The 16206-nt window shown below is 42.6% G+C and overlaps 1 protein-coding gene across 1 annotated transcript in view; it reads right to left on the bottom strand.

Moving 5' to 3' along the window:
- Positions 1–16206, bottom strand: part of RTCA (RNA 3'-terminal phosphate cyclase) — a 49063-nt gene that overhangs the window by 23539 nt on the left and 9318 nt on the right. The window contains exons 4-9 of the mRNA XM_040359942.1: positions 14422–14565; positions 12548–12671; positions 6699–6757; positions 4006–4147; positions 835–959; positions 522–580 (exon numbers count right to left, since the gene is read on the bottom strand). Of these exons, the coding sequence (XP_040215876.1) occupies positions 522–580; positions 835–959; positions 4006–4147; positions 6699–6757; positions 12548–12671; positions 14422–14565 (653 nt within the window). The remainder of the gene's footprint in view (positions 1–521; positions 581–834; positions 960–4005; positions 4148–6698; positions 6758–12547; positions 12672–14421; positions 14566–16206) is intronic.

The raw sequence follows: 16206 nt of genomic DNA on the forward strand, positions 1-16206 counted from the left end.
GGATGCCGGCAGGGGGCTTATCGGAATTTGGAAGCCCCCTTTTACAAGGTGGCCCCCAGATCCTGCTCTTTAATAACTAAGGGGTGGGGTTTTACCCGGTGATGTCACCTAGTGAACCCACCCCCTTGTGACTGAGGGCATGCTGGATTATTGACGCCACAAGGGGTGGTGTCACTGATATTCACGGGTTGTTAGGGATGCTGGCAGCCCCGCTCCTTGAGTCAGGGCTCTTAACGCTGGTTGAGCACAGCAGCGTTAAGGTCCCCTGTCCCTCCAAACTGGGGTAATGGATTGGGTAAGTTAGGCGGCCGCAAGGCCCATGTGAGTGTGAGGCCTTAGGCGACCGCCTAATTTGCCTAATTAAAGGGCCGCCTCTGAATGAGAGTTAGGGACCTTAGATTGTAGCTCCCTGAGGGCAGTGACTGATGTGAATGTACAATATATGTGTAGAGCACTGTGTAAATTGAAGACACTATAAAAAGTACCTGTAATAAATAAATAATAAAATAAAGCAGCATTACCCTTCTTCCCTAGTGATGATCCTGCAAATATACAACCTGTGGAAGTCTCTGCAACGATTCTATAAAATACAAACAAAAGTAATACACATTAACAGATAATTAAGTAGAAAGAGTTTTTATTTTTATATTTTTTAAAGATACTAAAAATGTATTCTGCAAGAACAGTCATGCCTCTATACATGTATCTCCATAAAGCATTCTGTGTTAAAGACAACTCTGTATCATCCAGACAGTTCTATTGCACAGCAGTGCCCCCCCCCCCCCCAAACATATTCATACAACCCATAGACATAGAGACCCAGACAACACTTACATAATGCCACTACCGTTCCCCACTGCTTTGTCTGCAGGCTCTTGGACACCTTGAATGTTCACATACAGGTCCCTCAACTCCCGTCGTATGCAGCGCACTGCTGCTGAAATCATGTCCTTCACCATCTTGCAGCGAGATCAAGAAAATATGGTGCAGAAATTAATTGTTTTTTTTAGGTAAAATTAAATGCCATAAATAAAATGAAAACTTTGCTATTGTGCAACTCTATTTTTGCTGAAATCGGAGCTAAAATGTAAATGATATTTTTAGAACAAATGTAAGTCATAATTTCATCAGCCAGGGGTGTGGGCACTTAAACCCCCTTCGTGCCCAGACCAATTTTCAGCTTTCAGCGCTGACGCATTTTGAATGCCAATTGCGCGGTCATGCAACACTGTACCCAAATTATATTTTTATCATTTTTTTCCCACAAATAGAGCTTTCTTTTGGTGGTATTTGATCATCTCTGCGATTTTTATTTTTTGCTTTTAAACAAAAAATCACAATATTTTTTACTTTTTGTTATAATAATATCCCAATTTTTTTTAAAAAAAAAATATTTTTTTCCTCAGTTTAGGCCGATACGTATTCTGCAATGCAATAAGCGCATTTGATCGGTTTGCGCAAAAGTTATAGCACCTACAAAATAGGGGATAGATTTAGGATTTATTTTTTTATTTTTTATTAGTAATGGCGGCGATCTGCGTTTTTTTTTTGTCAGGCCTGAGATATTGCGACGGACATATCGGACACTTTTGACACAAATTTGGGACCATTCACATTTATACAGCGATCAGTGCTATAAAAATGCACTAATTATTGTATAAATGTGACTGTCAGGGAAGCGGTTAACACTAGGGGGTGAGGAAGGGGTTAAATGTTAAATGTATTCCCTGGGTGTGTTCTAACTGTGTGGGGGGAGGGGACCGATGCTGTGTCCCTATGTACAAGAGACACAGATCGGTCTCCTCTCTCCCTGACAGGACGTGGAGCTCTGTGTTTACACACAGAGCTCCACATCCCTGCTGTGTCACCGCCGATCGCGTGTACCCGGCGGACATCGCGGCCGCCAGGTACACGCATCGGCTTCCCAGCGATGCGCCGGCACAGTGTTAATCCGCTGCGCGCCCCCCAACGGCGCGCGCGGGTAATGCACAGAAAAAGGCGTCCAAAGACGTCTACTCGGCACTTGAGAGCCGCGCTGTGGACGTCTTTTGTCTATAGCGCGGATCTCAAGTGGTTAATTAGGATAAGACAGCACTAAAAAAACTCAGCAGAGTTTAGACCGGTTTCTTGAGGTATAGTTGAACCACAATAGTAAAAATAAAAGCTAGCCATGCACTAGTAGAATGTTAAGATGGTTTGATTTTCTAATCTTAAGTGAGGCAAAATCGATTTTCCTTTTTTTTTTTTGTCACAGTGCAAAGACAATTTGAAGATGCAGAATGGAAATTTTTCCATGAATGAACGAATTTAGACAGTGCAAACTTCTTTCCTGCAACACAGACTGTGCCGACAGGGGAATCCCTCCTGCCAAGCAATTGTCTGCTACCGGCGGTGAATTTTTTGTTTGGGAAAGTCCATTAAATCCAAAATTGAATGTTAAAAGAAAATGTTTTTGAAGTACATTCAAATGGCATTCCTCAAATGATCGAATATACAGATGAGAATTTTCCTACAAACATTGGCCAGCTTGGGCATAGTCCCAAAAACGAAAGCTTTATGCCCCGTACACACAATCGGAATTTCAGATGGAAAAAGTCAGATGGACTTTTTCTATCGGATTTTCTGATCGCATCTGAGTTTTTTTCATCGGAAATTCCGATAAACTCCATCAGACTTTAGATATAGAACATGTTCTATGTTTTTCCGATTGAATTCCATCGGAATTCCGATGTGATTTGGCCAGGCAAAAGTCCAATCGTGTGTACGTGGCATAAGGGGAAAGCAGCCAAAAGTCACAAAGGGCGATTTTTAGTAGCTCAATCGGGCTTTCAAAATGGTTTGCAACAAACTGCTAAGAGTATAGATCGATCTCTCATCGATGGAACAGATTTCCCCTACTGATGACAGCTACAAAAGTAGAAGGTAGTAGTTGTTATTTGCACACAACTGCTGCATTAGGCTTCCGTGTGTGATTAATTGTTGTTGTAGCTGTATATAACCATCCTATTAGAGACACAAGTGCATTCACATAATGTGGGCACTTATGTAGCAGTGCCCAAGCATAATGATCCCGGTTAGACTTTCTTCTACTCCAACAAGCTGTTCTCATTCATTTATGTAGCCTGGTGATAAAAGCTTTGGCTGGAATAGAAGATAAATAAATCAGACAGACCAATTAACTTTTTGCTGAACTGAACATCTTATATATACACACATTTTTTTTTTTTTTTTTAGAAAATAAAGAACTGTAATCAAATTGGGGCTAGTCATTCCTTGAAAAAATGTTTTTATTTTTTTTTACAAAGATAATATTGAGAGCCGGTTCACACTGGGGTGGCACGACTTCGGGGGCGACTCGGCAAGGCGTCCTGAAGACGACTTCAGAGGCGACTTGCAAAATGACTTCTGTATTGAAGTCAATGCAAGCCGCCCCCGAAGTCGTACAAGAACCTTTTTCTAAGTCGGAGCGACTTGCGTCGCTCCTATTAGAACGGTTCTATTGAATAGAATGGGGCGCGACTTGTCAGGCGGCTGAGTCGCCCGACGAGTCGCCCCAGTGTGAACCGGCTCTTATGAATGTGAAAAGGTGGTTATTATACCAAGACAAAATTATTCCACTAAGAAATGTGTTCCCAATAAATAAAAAACAAACAAACAACAAAGTAACATGCTTAACGCCAACCACATACTATATCCTTTAAATGAATAGAAAAAAAAATTTGAGCAAGTGATACTACGGTTTTGAAAATGTTAGGAGCCCACTTTTGTCACCTGCATTTGTGGTGCAATGTGAATTATTAATAGAATTATTCCAATACAGGATTTGTATAGAGTCAACAGTTTCACAGTGCTTTACAGCATAAAGATAGACAGTACAGTTACAATACAGTTCAAGACAAGAGATTTAGGAGGGCCCTGTTCCTGGAAGCTTACAATCTACAACAATTGTAAAGACTGGCATCGCTGCATTTACACAAATATTATATAGGAAATGCACACACTGACCTTGTAGGGAAGAACTCCAGCCACATAGGCCCGTCCATAGATCTTTGTGATGGTGCCTTTGTCTGTTAGGTTGATGGGCTTCAAATATTTTATAGGAGATACTCTGACTAGTATTTCCCCTCCTCCACGTGGGTAGTAACCCCTGCAATAAAAAAAAAACAAAAAAAGAAGTTGTCAGCACCAAATCAGAATTAATCAGAATACCATGCCAGCCAATATGTTTTCAATTTGATAAACAGATCATTATAATATCTTTATTGGATTACTTAATTACAAATATGTATAATATATACAGAAGACATAAAAATCCATATACAGTGAGGGAAAAAAGTTATTTGATCCCCTGCTGATTTTTGCCCACTGACAAAAAAAAATGATCAGGCTATAATTTTAATGGTAGTTTTTTTTTTTTTTTTTTTTAACAGTGAGAGACAGAACAAAAAAAAAAATCCAGAAAAACACATTTCAAAAAAAAGTTATAAATGAATATGCATTTTAATGAGTGAAATAATTATTTGACCCCTTGACTTAGTACTTGGTGGCAAAACCCTTGTTGGCAATCACAGAAGTCAGACGTTTCTTGTAGTTGGCCACCAGATTTGCACACATCTCAGGAGGGATTGTGTCCCACTCCTCTATGCAAATCCTCTCCAAGTTTTTAAAGATTCAAGGCTGATATTTGGCAACTCGAACCTTCAGCTCCCTCCACATATTTTCTATGGGATTAAGGTTTGGAGACTGGCTAGGCCACTCCAGGACCTTAAAGTGGAGTTCCATCCTGTTTTTTTTTCCTAAAATTCCCCCAAAAAATTTGAAAAACTTTTTTTTTATACTCACCAGAAAGGGCTGTTGCTATGCGGAAATAGCTCTTCTGCCTCTTCCTCCACCACAGTTGTCTTCTTCCTCATCCTCCGTCGCGGTGTCTTCTGGCGAATGGGGCGCGCTGCCTTCTGGGAATAGTGTGTATCCCAGGAGGCAGCCGCCCATTCACAAAGCGCCGTGCGAGTCGCGCATGGGCAGTAGGAAACGGGCAGTGAAGCCGTAAGGTTTCACTGCCTGTTTCCCTTAGTCAGGATGGAGGCACCAGGACCGAGCGATCGTCGTCGGGGGCCCATTATTGCGGCCGCCTAGGACAGGTAAGTGTCCTTATTAAAAGTCAGACTTAAAAAAAAAAAAAAAAAAAATTTGCGGGTGTAATCCCTCTTTAATTTGCTTCTTCTTGAGCCACTCCTTTGTTGCCTTGGCCGTGTGTTTTGATGGTGTGTCATGCTGGAATACCCATCCACGACCCATTTTCAATGCCCTGGCTGAGGGAAGGAGGTTCTCACCCAAGATTTGACGGTACATGGCCCCGTCCATCGTCCCTTTGATGCTGTAAAGTTGTCCTGTCCAAACACGGCAAGTTGAGTTAATGCCAAGGAGCTTGATTTTGGTCTCATCTGACCACAACACTTTCACCCAGGTCTCCTCTGAATCATTCAGATGTTCCTGAGCTAGCTTCAGGATGGGCCTGTACATATTGCTTTCTTGAGCAAGGAGACCTTCCGGGCGCTGCAGGATTTCAGTCCTTCACGGCATAGTGCAGTGATGATGAACCTTGGTACCCCAGATGTTTCCCATGATGCTCAACTACACTGCAGAGTGCATGAGCATCATGGGAAATGTAGTTTCAAAACATCTAGGGTGCCAAGGTTCGCCATCACTGGCATAGTGGGTTACCAATTGGTGACTATGGTCCCAGCTGCCTTAAGATCATTGACAAAATTCTCCCGTGTAGTTCTGGGCCGATTCCGCACTCTTCTCAGAATCATTGAAACTCCACGAGGTGAGATCTTGCATGGAGGCCCAGATTGAGGGAGATCCACAGTTATTTTGTGTTTCTTCCATTTGCGAATAATCACACCAACTGTTGTCACCCTCTCACCGAGCTACTTGCCGATGACTTGTAGCCAATTTCAATCTTGTGTAGGTCTACAATCTTGTCCCGGACATCCTTGAACAGCTCTTTGATCTTGGCCATGGTGGAGAGATTGGCATCTAATTGACTGCTTCTGTGGACAGGTGTCTTTATTTACAGGTAACAAGCAGAGATTAGGAGCACTTCCTTTAAGAGAGTTCTCCTAATCTCAGCTCACTACCTGTATAGAAGAAACCTGGAAACCAGAAATCTTGCTGATTGATAGGGGATCAAATACTTATTTTACTCATTAAAATCCAAATCAATTTATACACTTTTTTGAAACGCGTTTTTCTGGATATTTTTGTTATTCTGTCCCTCACTGTAAAAATAAACCTACATCCCCTCAGCTCCAGAGTCCAAAAACCTCACCCCCTCAGCTAAGAGTTGTTGGGAGAAGGAAGGCTGGTAACCCTGTGGGCTCTGCTCGTGCAGAGAGGCGTGTGAGCTGGCTGCATATTCCATATCAGGGCTGATCTGGCAGGGATCTGTGTCAGTTTTCTATACTGCAAACTGCCAAGATCCCTTTATTAACTGGACGCAGAACCCAACAAGTTCCTATTTTACTGTGATGCAGAAACTGCTGGAACAGGATGGGCAGTGAAGTAAACAATCTCAACTCCATACGTATATCAGCCAAAAAATAGCATATGAAAACAAAAAACAAGTCATATTACAATATATGTAACACACACAATGTTTAATTTCATTATTATTTGTTAAAAAAATGGTTTACCTTTTCCTAATGTCACAATCCAGCTTAAACCCAAACTGCTCTGCAACAGGCTTAAACACCTGAATTAAACATAGATTAAAGAAAGATTTGATAAGTATTGGTCAGAATAAATCAAATAAATGTACAATTCTATTATTTATATATCAGTGTCCTTTTACTCAGGCCTGTGACTGCTTTGACTGGCCATTCAGAGGTACAGAACACTGTGCAGACACACAGCATGCCTGTATTTGGTAGGTTGTTCAGCCACAATGCCCTCCGACCAATCAAAGATTACCTCTGGCACACACCCCCTCCCAATCACAGCATGACTCTTGAACATGTCCCCTGCTCAAGCACTGCATCTTGTCTCAGACTGAACAGACTATAGTACAAAGGCAACACTGTGGGGTCAATTTACAGTAAAACCTTGGTTTGCAAGCATAATTAGTTCCAGAAACATGCTTGTAAACCAAAGCACTTGTATATAAAAGCATTTTTTTTTTACAGAGTATAAAAGAGAAGAGAGGCACCTCTAAGTGTAGCAATAAGCTACTAAATGTTGTACCTTTATTAAATGTAACCGTATTGCTACACTTAGAGGCGCCTCTCCTTTTTTATACTCAGTTGTGACTTGACGCTACTCTTATATAAAACACATCACTTGTATATTAAGGCAAAATGTATTAAAAATTTAGCTTGTCTTGCAAAACGCACTCAAACCAAGGTTTTACTGTACTAAATGCAAACAGACTGTGCACTTTGCAAGTGCAGTCATTACAGAGCTCAGTAAAATGAGATAAAGCTTCACTTTGCAAAGACTATCCAATAAAATGCAAGAAAAAAAAAAAAAAGAAGAAGAAAAAAAAATTGGCGTGCACATGATTGGATGATTGATGTCAGCAGAGCTTCCCCTTGTTTACTAAGCTCTGGAGCAATTGCACAGTCTAGTTGCCTTTAGTAAATCATCCCCTGTGTGTCTTTACAATGTCCTGTAACCCTGCCACCTACTATCAGAAAGAAGGAGGTGCATGGTCACATGACAGAACTTTTTAACCTTGAGAAAATAGATAAGAAAGTTAATTTTTGAAACTAACCAAAAGCAGTCATGGAGCCTGCATAGTAACTGTAATAAAAAGTGTCTATATGATACAGTGGAACCTCGGTTTAAGAGTAACTTTTTTTTTTTTATTCTGACACTGTTTGGGAGAGTTGACTCGCAAGACGAGCAGAATTCAAGCTAAATAGGCATGCAGTACCTCATTTGGCCTGAGGTACGGGGGCGCAGGAGCCGAGAAAAGCCAAAAATTGGCCTGCAGTACCTCATTTGGCCTGAGGTACGGGGGCGCAGGAAACAGGCTGAAGTGTCCTCAGGCCTTTTCAGCGCTCTCTGGCAGTGAAGGGAAATCTTCGCAATAGGACACAGATGGAGAAAAAAAAAAATCCAAAAAATAAAAAAAGTTTTGCCTATAGTTAATCGTTAATCATTCTACTTCAGAAAAAAAAAAAAAAAAAAAAAAAACGTACATCCTAAAGCTGTCATGCATGGAGTATGGATGAATACATAATTTTATATCAGGGACAACGCTGTATCCTGGCCTAGGCCAACAAGGCCCATGCCTAGGGCAGCACTTTGCAGGGGGAAAGAATCCCCGCCGGCTTATGCTACACTGTTATTGTAGTGCCAGTTTTATGGTGTGGAACTGGGCTGAGAGGCAAATTAGTAGAGCCCCCCCAAAGCGGCCGCACTGCTTCCAGTATGCGGGCGGCCAGCATTCCGCAACTGTGTGTGTGGGGGGGGGGGCGCTGCTTCTAATTTTGACTGTCCCATAATCCTGGACCACAAACCTTCCTCACTGTGCTATGTGTTTTCTGTTGCACCACTGGCATGGTTATATCTTCTTAGTCTTCTGCATAAAATTATCAGAAATTTGTGCTTAAAGTAGAACTATAGGCAACACTTTTTTTTCCATTTTGGATAGAGTAAGGGAGGGTTACATCCCCTGTCAGTTTATTTTTTTACCATCCCTGTCCCATTGCAGAGATTTCCCTTCACTTCCTGCCCCATAGCCGAACAGGAAGTAAGAGGAAATCTATGCAAATAAAGGGAATCCATCCCCTCTGAACTAGTGTCCCCACTCGAAAATTTCAGGGCGGGTCTTAAACAGAAAGGGTGTGGCCTTGACAGGAAGGGGTGGGTCATATTTAAATTAGGGGGTGCGCAAGTTTAGTCAGGCCTAGGGCAGCACAAAACCTAAATACACTACCGATAAGGGGTAGGAAACCTGGGACCCTCCAGCTGTTGTGGAACCATTTCCCATGAGGCATTGCAACGCTGGCAGTTACAATTACTCCCAGAGGCATGATGGGACTTGTAGTTCTGAAACAGCTGGCGGGCCCCAGGTTGCCTGGCAACATACTGGGCTGCAGTTAATAATCACAGATTACCGTATATACTCGAGTATAAGCCGACCCGAATATAAGCCGAGGCACCTAATTTTACCCCCAAAAAATGGGAAAACTTATTGACTTAAGTATAAGCCTAAGGTGTCCATCTGCATGCCTCACTTTGCCTCACTGTGCATGCCTCACTGTGTCCATGACTAGACTTACGTTTAACATGGGAGAATATAGAAGGGGTGCCCAGCTTTGAAAAATCAGTGCTCCCCGGCCGTAGGTCCCCTGAAGAGCACACTTGTAGAGGAAGAGTGGGGCTATATGTGTGCCAAGTTTGGGGTCCAGGGGACCTAGGACCGGCCGGTACCAGGTCCCCAAAGTCCCAAAAAGGTGACTTGAGTATAAGCCGAGGGGGGCATTTTCAGCACCAAAAAATGTGCTGAAAAACTCGGCTTATACTAGAGTATATACGGTGTATATATATATATATATATATATATATATATATATATAGTTGCAATACTAATACTTTGTCCTTATAATCCACAGGAAAAAACACAGAATAGTCTACTTTGCCATTAAAAAGGCAGATTATCATAATAAGCAATTATTATAAAAGATAAAAACACATGGATGCTCTAAGCCTTGGAGTAAAGCCAACATTGAAGAAGTCCCAAGAGGTGAGGACCCCAAACATCTCAATGAGAGTGCTGGATGCGAATTGTGACATTTTTCTCCAAGCCTGCCAATGTACAGATGCAGGGCACATGCTGTGCGTTCTGCAGAGAAAAGGGAACAAATGCTGAAAGAGCACAAAGATTTTCCAAAAAATGTTTGATAATGAGAGAGTCTAATGTTCTCAAATGCTCATTATCATTCTGTGGATAAAAGGATAACTGTACTGAAAGAATTATGTAAGCTGCCATTGCGCATTTCTGGAAAAGCTAGTTCTAAGCAATCACATTCCACTGGATATGTTCTGTAACGTTGAAGTCCTGCGAAAATTAATAAATGGACACTTACCTGTCCAGGGTGCACACGATGGCAGCAGAAGACGAGCAATCGTTCATCTTTTTGCTGCCCCTGCCTCCAGCCTTGCGGCTTCACTGTGCGGTTCCCTACTGCGCAAACGCGAGTAGCGCTGCACGTTCCCAGTGGTCCCCGCTGTCTCATGGGACCAGTGAGGTTCCCAGAAGGCAGCATATGCAATGTTACAATTTACCCATAGTTCCCTTTTCAAAGATTTTAATACTTACTGATCAGGAGTTATGACTTGACGTCTTAGTTATTGAAAGCCTTGAATCTGGTAACAGTTAGGTAGAGTTCCCATGAAGAAGTGGCCAATGTCAGCCTCAACATTGCTCTCTACACTGCAATTTTCCATAAAGATTTTATAACCAATTTTGCTACACAAGGATGCATTTCTGGCTTTGACTGATGCTACAGGCTTGTGCTGATGAATACTACAATACAGGAGTAGACCTCCCATGTAGAGTGATGGGCAGAGGCGGCTCTCCAATTAGGCGGTCGACTAAGGCCTTGCATATACAGGGGCCTCGCGACCACATAATTTGCCAAATTAAAGAGCTAGAGGTGGGTAGGAATAGCAGCGCCCGGGTGGCTGGAGGACGGGGCGAGTATCCAGAGCTCCGCCCCTCCGTACCCTCAGGGACCCTATTCATCTCCCCTTGGGACAGGGACCCCCCTTCATCTCCCCTGGGGGAGGCACTGAGAAAAAGTGTCCCAACACCAGCACTGAAAACACACCGACGCCAGTGCTGAGAAAGAGTGCACTGACACTTTAAGGCTCTTAATATATGCAATTTATGCAGTTAATTTTTATCGCTTACATTTTTTCCATTACGAGCGCGAGTGGGGCCTCATGTCTAAGTTACGCCCAAGGCCTCACAAAGTCTAGAGCCGCCTCTGGTGATGGGTGGTGAAAATCCAGTCACACTCTGCATATGCAGAGCCCTGACTATGTGTGTGCGAATCCATATGGCACTAACAGCTTCAGTTTTTTTTTTTTTAAGCAAAGATAAAATGTAGTGTCTTCAGCTAGCCACTTTCATTGGTGCACAAACTCCTGGATAGCAGGGCAAACATAACTGGCCCAGATCACCAAGTGAAACAGACAGGATTTTGTTCAACAAGGTGAGAGGACAATGATGTCTGTATACAGTGTCCCAGATATGGATAGGCTTATCCTTTATCCCTGTAGTGTAGTGCTACAAGTGTCAGCAAAATGACTACCGGCAATGATGTTTGTATATAGGTGTTCAAATAACTCCTTCTGCAGTGCAGTGTCTGTTCCCTGCAAATGGGCAGAAATGCCCTTTCACCAATAGGGCCCAAACGAACGTCCTGGAAAAGGCAGGCTTTCCTGGCAACCTGACCGGTCCCCATATGTTGCGCCTCAATATACACCTGGGATCCCCCTCTCAGGCTGGACATCCCAACTGGCAGCGGAGGCCTGAATCGCACAGAGAGATCATCTGAGAGACAGAATCTCTCCCTCAGGTCTGGTCTCTTCCCTCCCTCAAGTCTGACCCACCTTTCCTCAGGACACAAAATGGAGTCTTTTACTCTCCTGTCAGCAAAGCCTCTTGGGATTTGTATTTCTCCCTGTATGAGGCCATTTTGTGTGGGAACTGCTTGTCCCAGAATCCATTGCAGCTCTTCGTGTTGTTCAGTACAATCTCTTTCATTGGTTGTTGTAACTGTGCCCTCAATTGGTTTTCCTCTTCTGGCCAATAGGGACACAAGAAAGACCACTAAACGCAGAATTATGTGTGTGTCAGCTCATATTACATCAACTCAGTCAGTGAAAACAGGAAGAAGGAAGGGGGAGGAAATCCCCCTTGCTACTGCTAGCAGGCAGCTCTCCCTAACTCCAGCTGGAAAGCCTGTGTTCTGGCCGGATTGCGGGTGAGACACCTGCTACATTTGCATTTCTTTTTTAATTAAACGGTATTACCCTATGAGATCTCTCTTGGTTTTCTCTCTGTAAGATGTGGATTTGAGAACCATCATGAGGATTAAACACCCATCTTGGTTGATGTTGACCTCCCTTGGCATAAGCCTAAGATGTCAACAACTTCTGGTGAGTTTGCACTCATAGGGGACACGGAGTGGAAATTGAGTACATACTACATTTTTTAAGAGGAATTGCACAACATCCGTTTGCACTTTTTTTCTGCATAATAGCACTTCAATGTGGACTGTTTATAACATCAAGTACTGGATAAAACTGTTATTTTAGCACTAAAGCACTTTAATTTTGATTGTAAGGAGGATTTATGCCCTTCTAAATGCATTTTTGTATTAGATTTGATAGGTTGGAAGGGTAAGCCCAGCTCTTTTCTTTTATACACAACCCCAATTTGTCATTGTATGCCCTCTGCTGCCCATATATTAAATTATCTGTCATTCATTGAATATTTGATATGATTTACATGATAAATCATACTCACCATTGTAGTATAGTCAATCTGTGGTGCCATCTCAGCATTTGTACCTCCTTTGAAGATGAGTTCACAGGGGGACTCGGCAAAAAGGACGCAGGGGAGTGAGACTTGAAGCAGCAAGCACACACTTCTACAGGGGACAGGGAAGGGAAGAATAACGTGATCAGGAAATTTCCTTCTGAGGATTAAATAGCAATATAAGCAGAACAGAGACCCTAACTCCTCCCTGTTCTCTTAGTCATGAGCTCCGGCACGTTTGTATACTAGTCTAAACCTGCCTGACATATCCCACCAGGTCACTATGGACCGCCAACCATAAGAGGTGGAGGCATTCCTTGCCCCTCAGCCATGCATATATATAGGTCCCTTGTATAGGTATGGCTGCGAGGTAGGGAATGCCTCTGCTGCGTCCGACTGCTGCCTGGTGGGATAGCTTAGGCAGATTCAGGCTAGTATCGGAACACAACTCTAAATAAAATGTATTTCAGGCTGCTAGTGTCTCTGTTGGGAAAACTCCCCTTAATTTCTGTCTTGATGACAATACTGGAAGTAAAGGGTAATCATCCCAAGCGGAGATAAACACTTGAGCTCTTGTTATTTCCAATATCTTTTCTGGAAAAAATATACACACATATAATCTACACTTTACATGATAACATTTAAAAAAACAACAGGACAAAATTATTCTCCTTGCAATTATTGTAAAAAAACAAAGAGTGACCCCATTCGAGATGGAAGATACAATACCGCAGCGGGGAGGATTCTATTTTCGAAGCAGGACCTGCAATTGGCTATAGCACTGATAGAATGAAAAAAAATTCCTACATTCTTGTTCAAGAGAAGCCGATCATTAGATTGACTTCTCTCTAGCCACCATAGATGGATCAAAATTTGGTCAGTCACTACTGAACCGGCAAATTTTGATCCATCTATGACCAGCTTAATGAAATGCTGTAATAACCCTGTGGAGATTTATGGGTTTGCATTCTGAATGGAGTGCCATATTATTAACCCTTGTGAGCCCTCAAATTCATTGATTTGACATGCAATCCATACATTTTAAAGTCAAATTAAAGTTTGACATAAACGAGATGATGTCCCAGGTCTAGCTTACACACTTTACAAGACTGGAGAATTTCTATTAGTGTAGCTGATCCACAGATAACCAAAGCCTTAAAATACCCCCCATCTGGCCAGATGCGGATTAAAAGACCGCACCGTGCATGCGCGAACCACATCACATCTGTCGCTCAACCCATTACCGCTAGGTCCCAAAGTCCGGCCCCAGAGAGGGCAAGGAAGCTCCCTCTGGTGGTCGGAGGAAGAAAGTCCCTCTCAGGTCGATACGTCAGGAGACTTTGGCAAGCAATATTGTCGTCGGATTGAATGTGCACATGTATGTAGAAAATTATCATGTACTCCTAACAAGAGTGAATAAAGGAATGTGCATACACAGTACATTATGTGATTTTAAATTGATTATTATGTGTATATATGTTTTCTCAATAGAAGGCTTGTATCTCTAATGGACAGCATCCCCTGAAGAAGTCCAAAATATGGGCGAAACATGTTCGGAAATCTATTCTACAGTGCTGTATCCATGAAATTGTATTGAAACGTACTTGCCAATTGTTTAACCTTATTGTGAAACTTAAAAATCCCATTCAATTCCTTCTTATTTATTGCTTTTACTATAGACACCGTTGGGCTTTTTTGGATGTGCAGCACTTGGGATCTGTCCTTCCTTTATGTTTACACATGGAGCCGAGCTCTCCCTCAACCTGCACTCCTTAGCAAGAGTCATCGGACCTAGACAGATAAGAAGCCTAAAGCAGCACCCCCAATGTTTGGCTTTCATCCAATATAATATGCCAACTAACCCAGCTGTCTTTGTATCAGCAGTCAGTGCTCCTCCTTTTATCCTTCCAGGTGCAAAGTTGATCTCTGTTGATCCAATATGAGCGTTTTCCAACTGCCCACAACACAAATCCCGAACAGTCTCTAGTCCAGATAAGTGCTGTGGCCTAGGGAGAGGATAGAAAATGTTAGGCACAGTAATAACTGCAAATAGTGGTCATGTTTGTTCTGGAGACATTAAGGTCAATTGGAAAGACACTGTCAAATGAAAAAAATATTTTTAGTTAAATACAGTAAAATTTTCTTTACATAATACATTTTGATGCAAATACAACATTTTTTTTTTATAGCCGCCAGTAGTAGTAGTCTATTGTTAAATTCCATTTACCAAAACAGATCCCAACTTTGATTACAGATTTGAGACGGATATAAAAAGGATTAGTAAAGTGTAACCACTGCACTACAAAACAGGGGTCACAGCATGCATATTTAAAAGGAGAAAATGGCAGACACTAATTTACATCTAATTAAAAGCTATAAATAGGTTTTTAAAACATTGATACGTGTTGATATGACTTTTGACATCAGACTAGTTACATATGTATATCGAAAAATATGCACAGAAATACAACTTTATTCCTTTAGAGCAGGAGTTTCCAAACTTTCTAAGCAAAGGGTCAGTTTACCATACATCAGGCTTTAGGGGGGGCCGTGGTATTGGTGCCCTATCATTGATTTATTTATTTTTTATTTTTTAACAGAAACGTTTTTATTAATGGAAAAAGGAAAAAGCAATACAGAAAATAAATCAACAAAACTGTGGTACAGCAAGGTTCAGTACAGCAGAAATCACAGCACAGAGTAAAAACTGATATAAGTACAGCGCAACACACTAGAGTTAGACCCTGTCGGGTCAAGGGTGGGTAACCGGACAAGGCGAAGACTATCTATTCATACTTCAGGGCAGTGAGCATCTTCCCCAATGTGGGGGGGGGGGGGGAATATGGGTCTCCGCAGAGACATAGAGGGAACAGCATGTATCTGTAGGTCATTGATCAATGGCTTCTAGCATCTCAGGGCCTGAGGATCTCGACTCAAGGGGAGAGCAGTTCAACATGCGTGCGATGGTGTGGAGATCTAGTCTCGTCAAAAAATAAGGAAAAAAGGGGGGGGGGGCACCAGAGACTACCCAGCTCGTCATGGAGGCCGTCCCAGAGTCCAAGAGTATCGTCAGCTATGTCGCTACACAGAGGTTGCCCTAGCCGCTACCCTCGACCCCCAGACCCTGTCAAATTTCTGAGGGCACTTCCGGCCCATATATGTCAGCTTGTAGAGAGGCAGTACTGAGTCAACCAAAGCAAGCCACTGGGTCACAGTAAGGGGGGTCGTCAACTTCCATTGGCGCAGTAGCGCCTTCCTGGCGTAGAAACATAGATAAAACAATTGCAGTCCAGCATGCGTGGACTGTGTCACTCCCTCCGTAATACCCAGAAGGAGAACCTTAGGGTCCAGTGGCACCTGGAGTCCAGTAGCTGCAGTAATTTTCGCCACCACCTCTTCCCAGTAGCCCCGGATCACTGGACAGTCCCAGACAACATGATAGAACGTTCCAGTTTCCCCCTGGCACTTCGGGCACTAGTATGATCGAGTACTGTATATTCGGGCAAGTCGTTGGGGGGTGTAGTAGGCCCTATGTAAGAACTTTAGTTGGATGAATCTGTCTCTAGCAGATATTACTGTCGGTATGTAGTGGGCCAGTGCAGACTCCCAGTCGTCTTCCATCATTGATTTTTTAATGGGAGAAAGTG

The sequence above is a fragment of the Rana temporaria genome, chromosome 7, assembly GCF_905171775.1.
Source record: "Rana temporaria chromosome 7, aRanTem1.1, whole genome shotgun sequence".
In the NCBI taxonomy this organism is placed as follows: domain Eukaryota; kingdom Metazoa; phylum Chordata; class Amphibia; order Anura; family Ranidae; genus Rana; species Rana temporaria.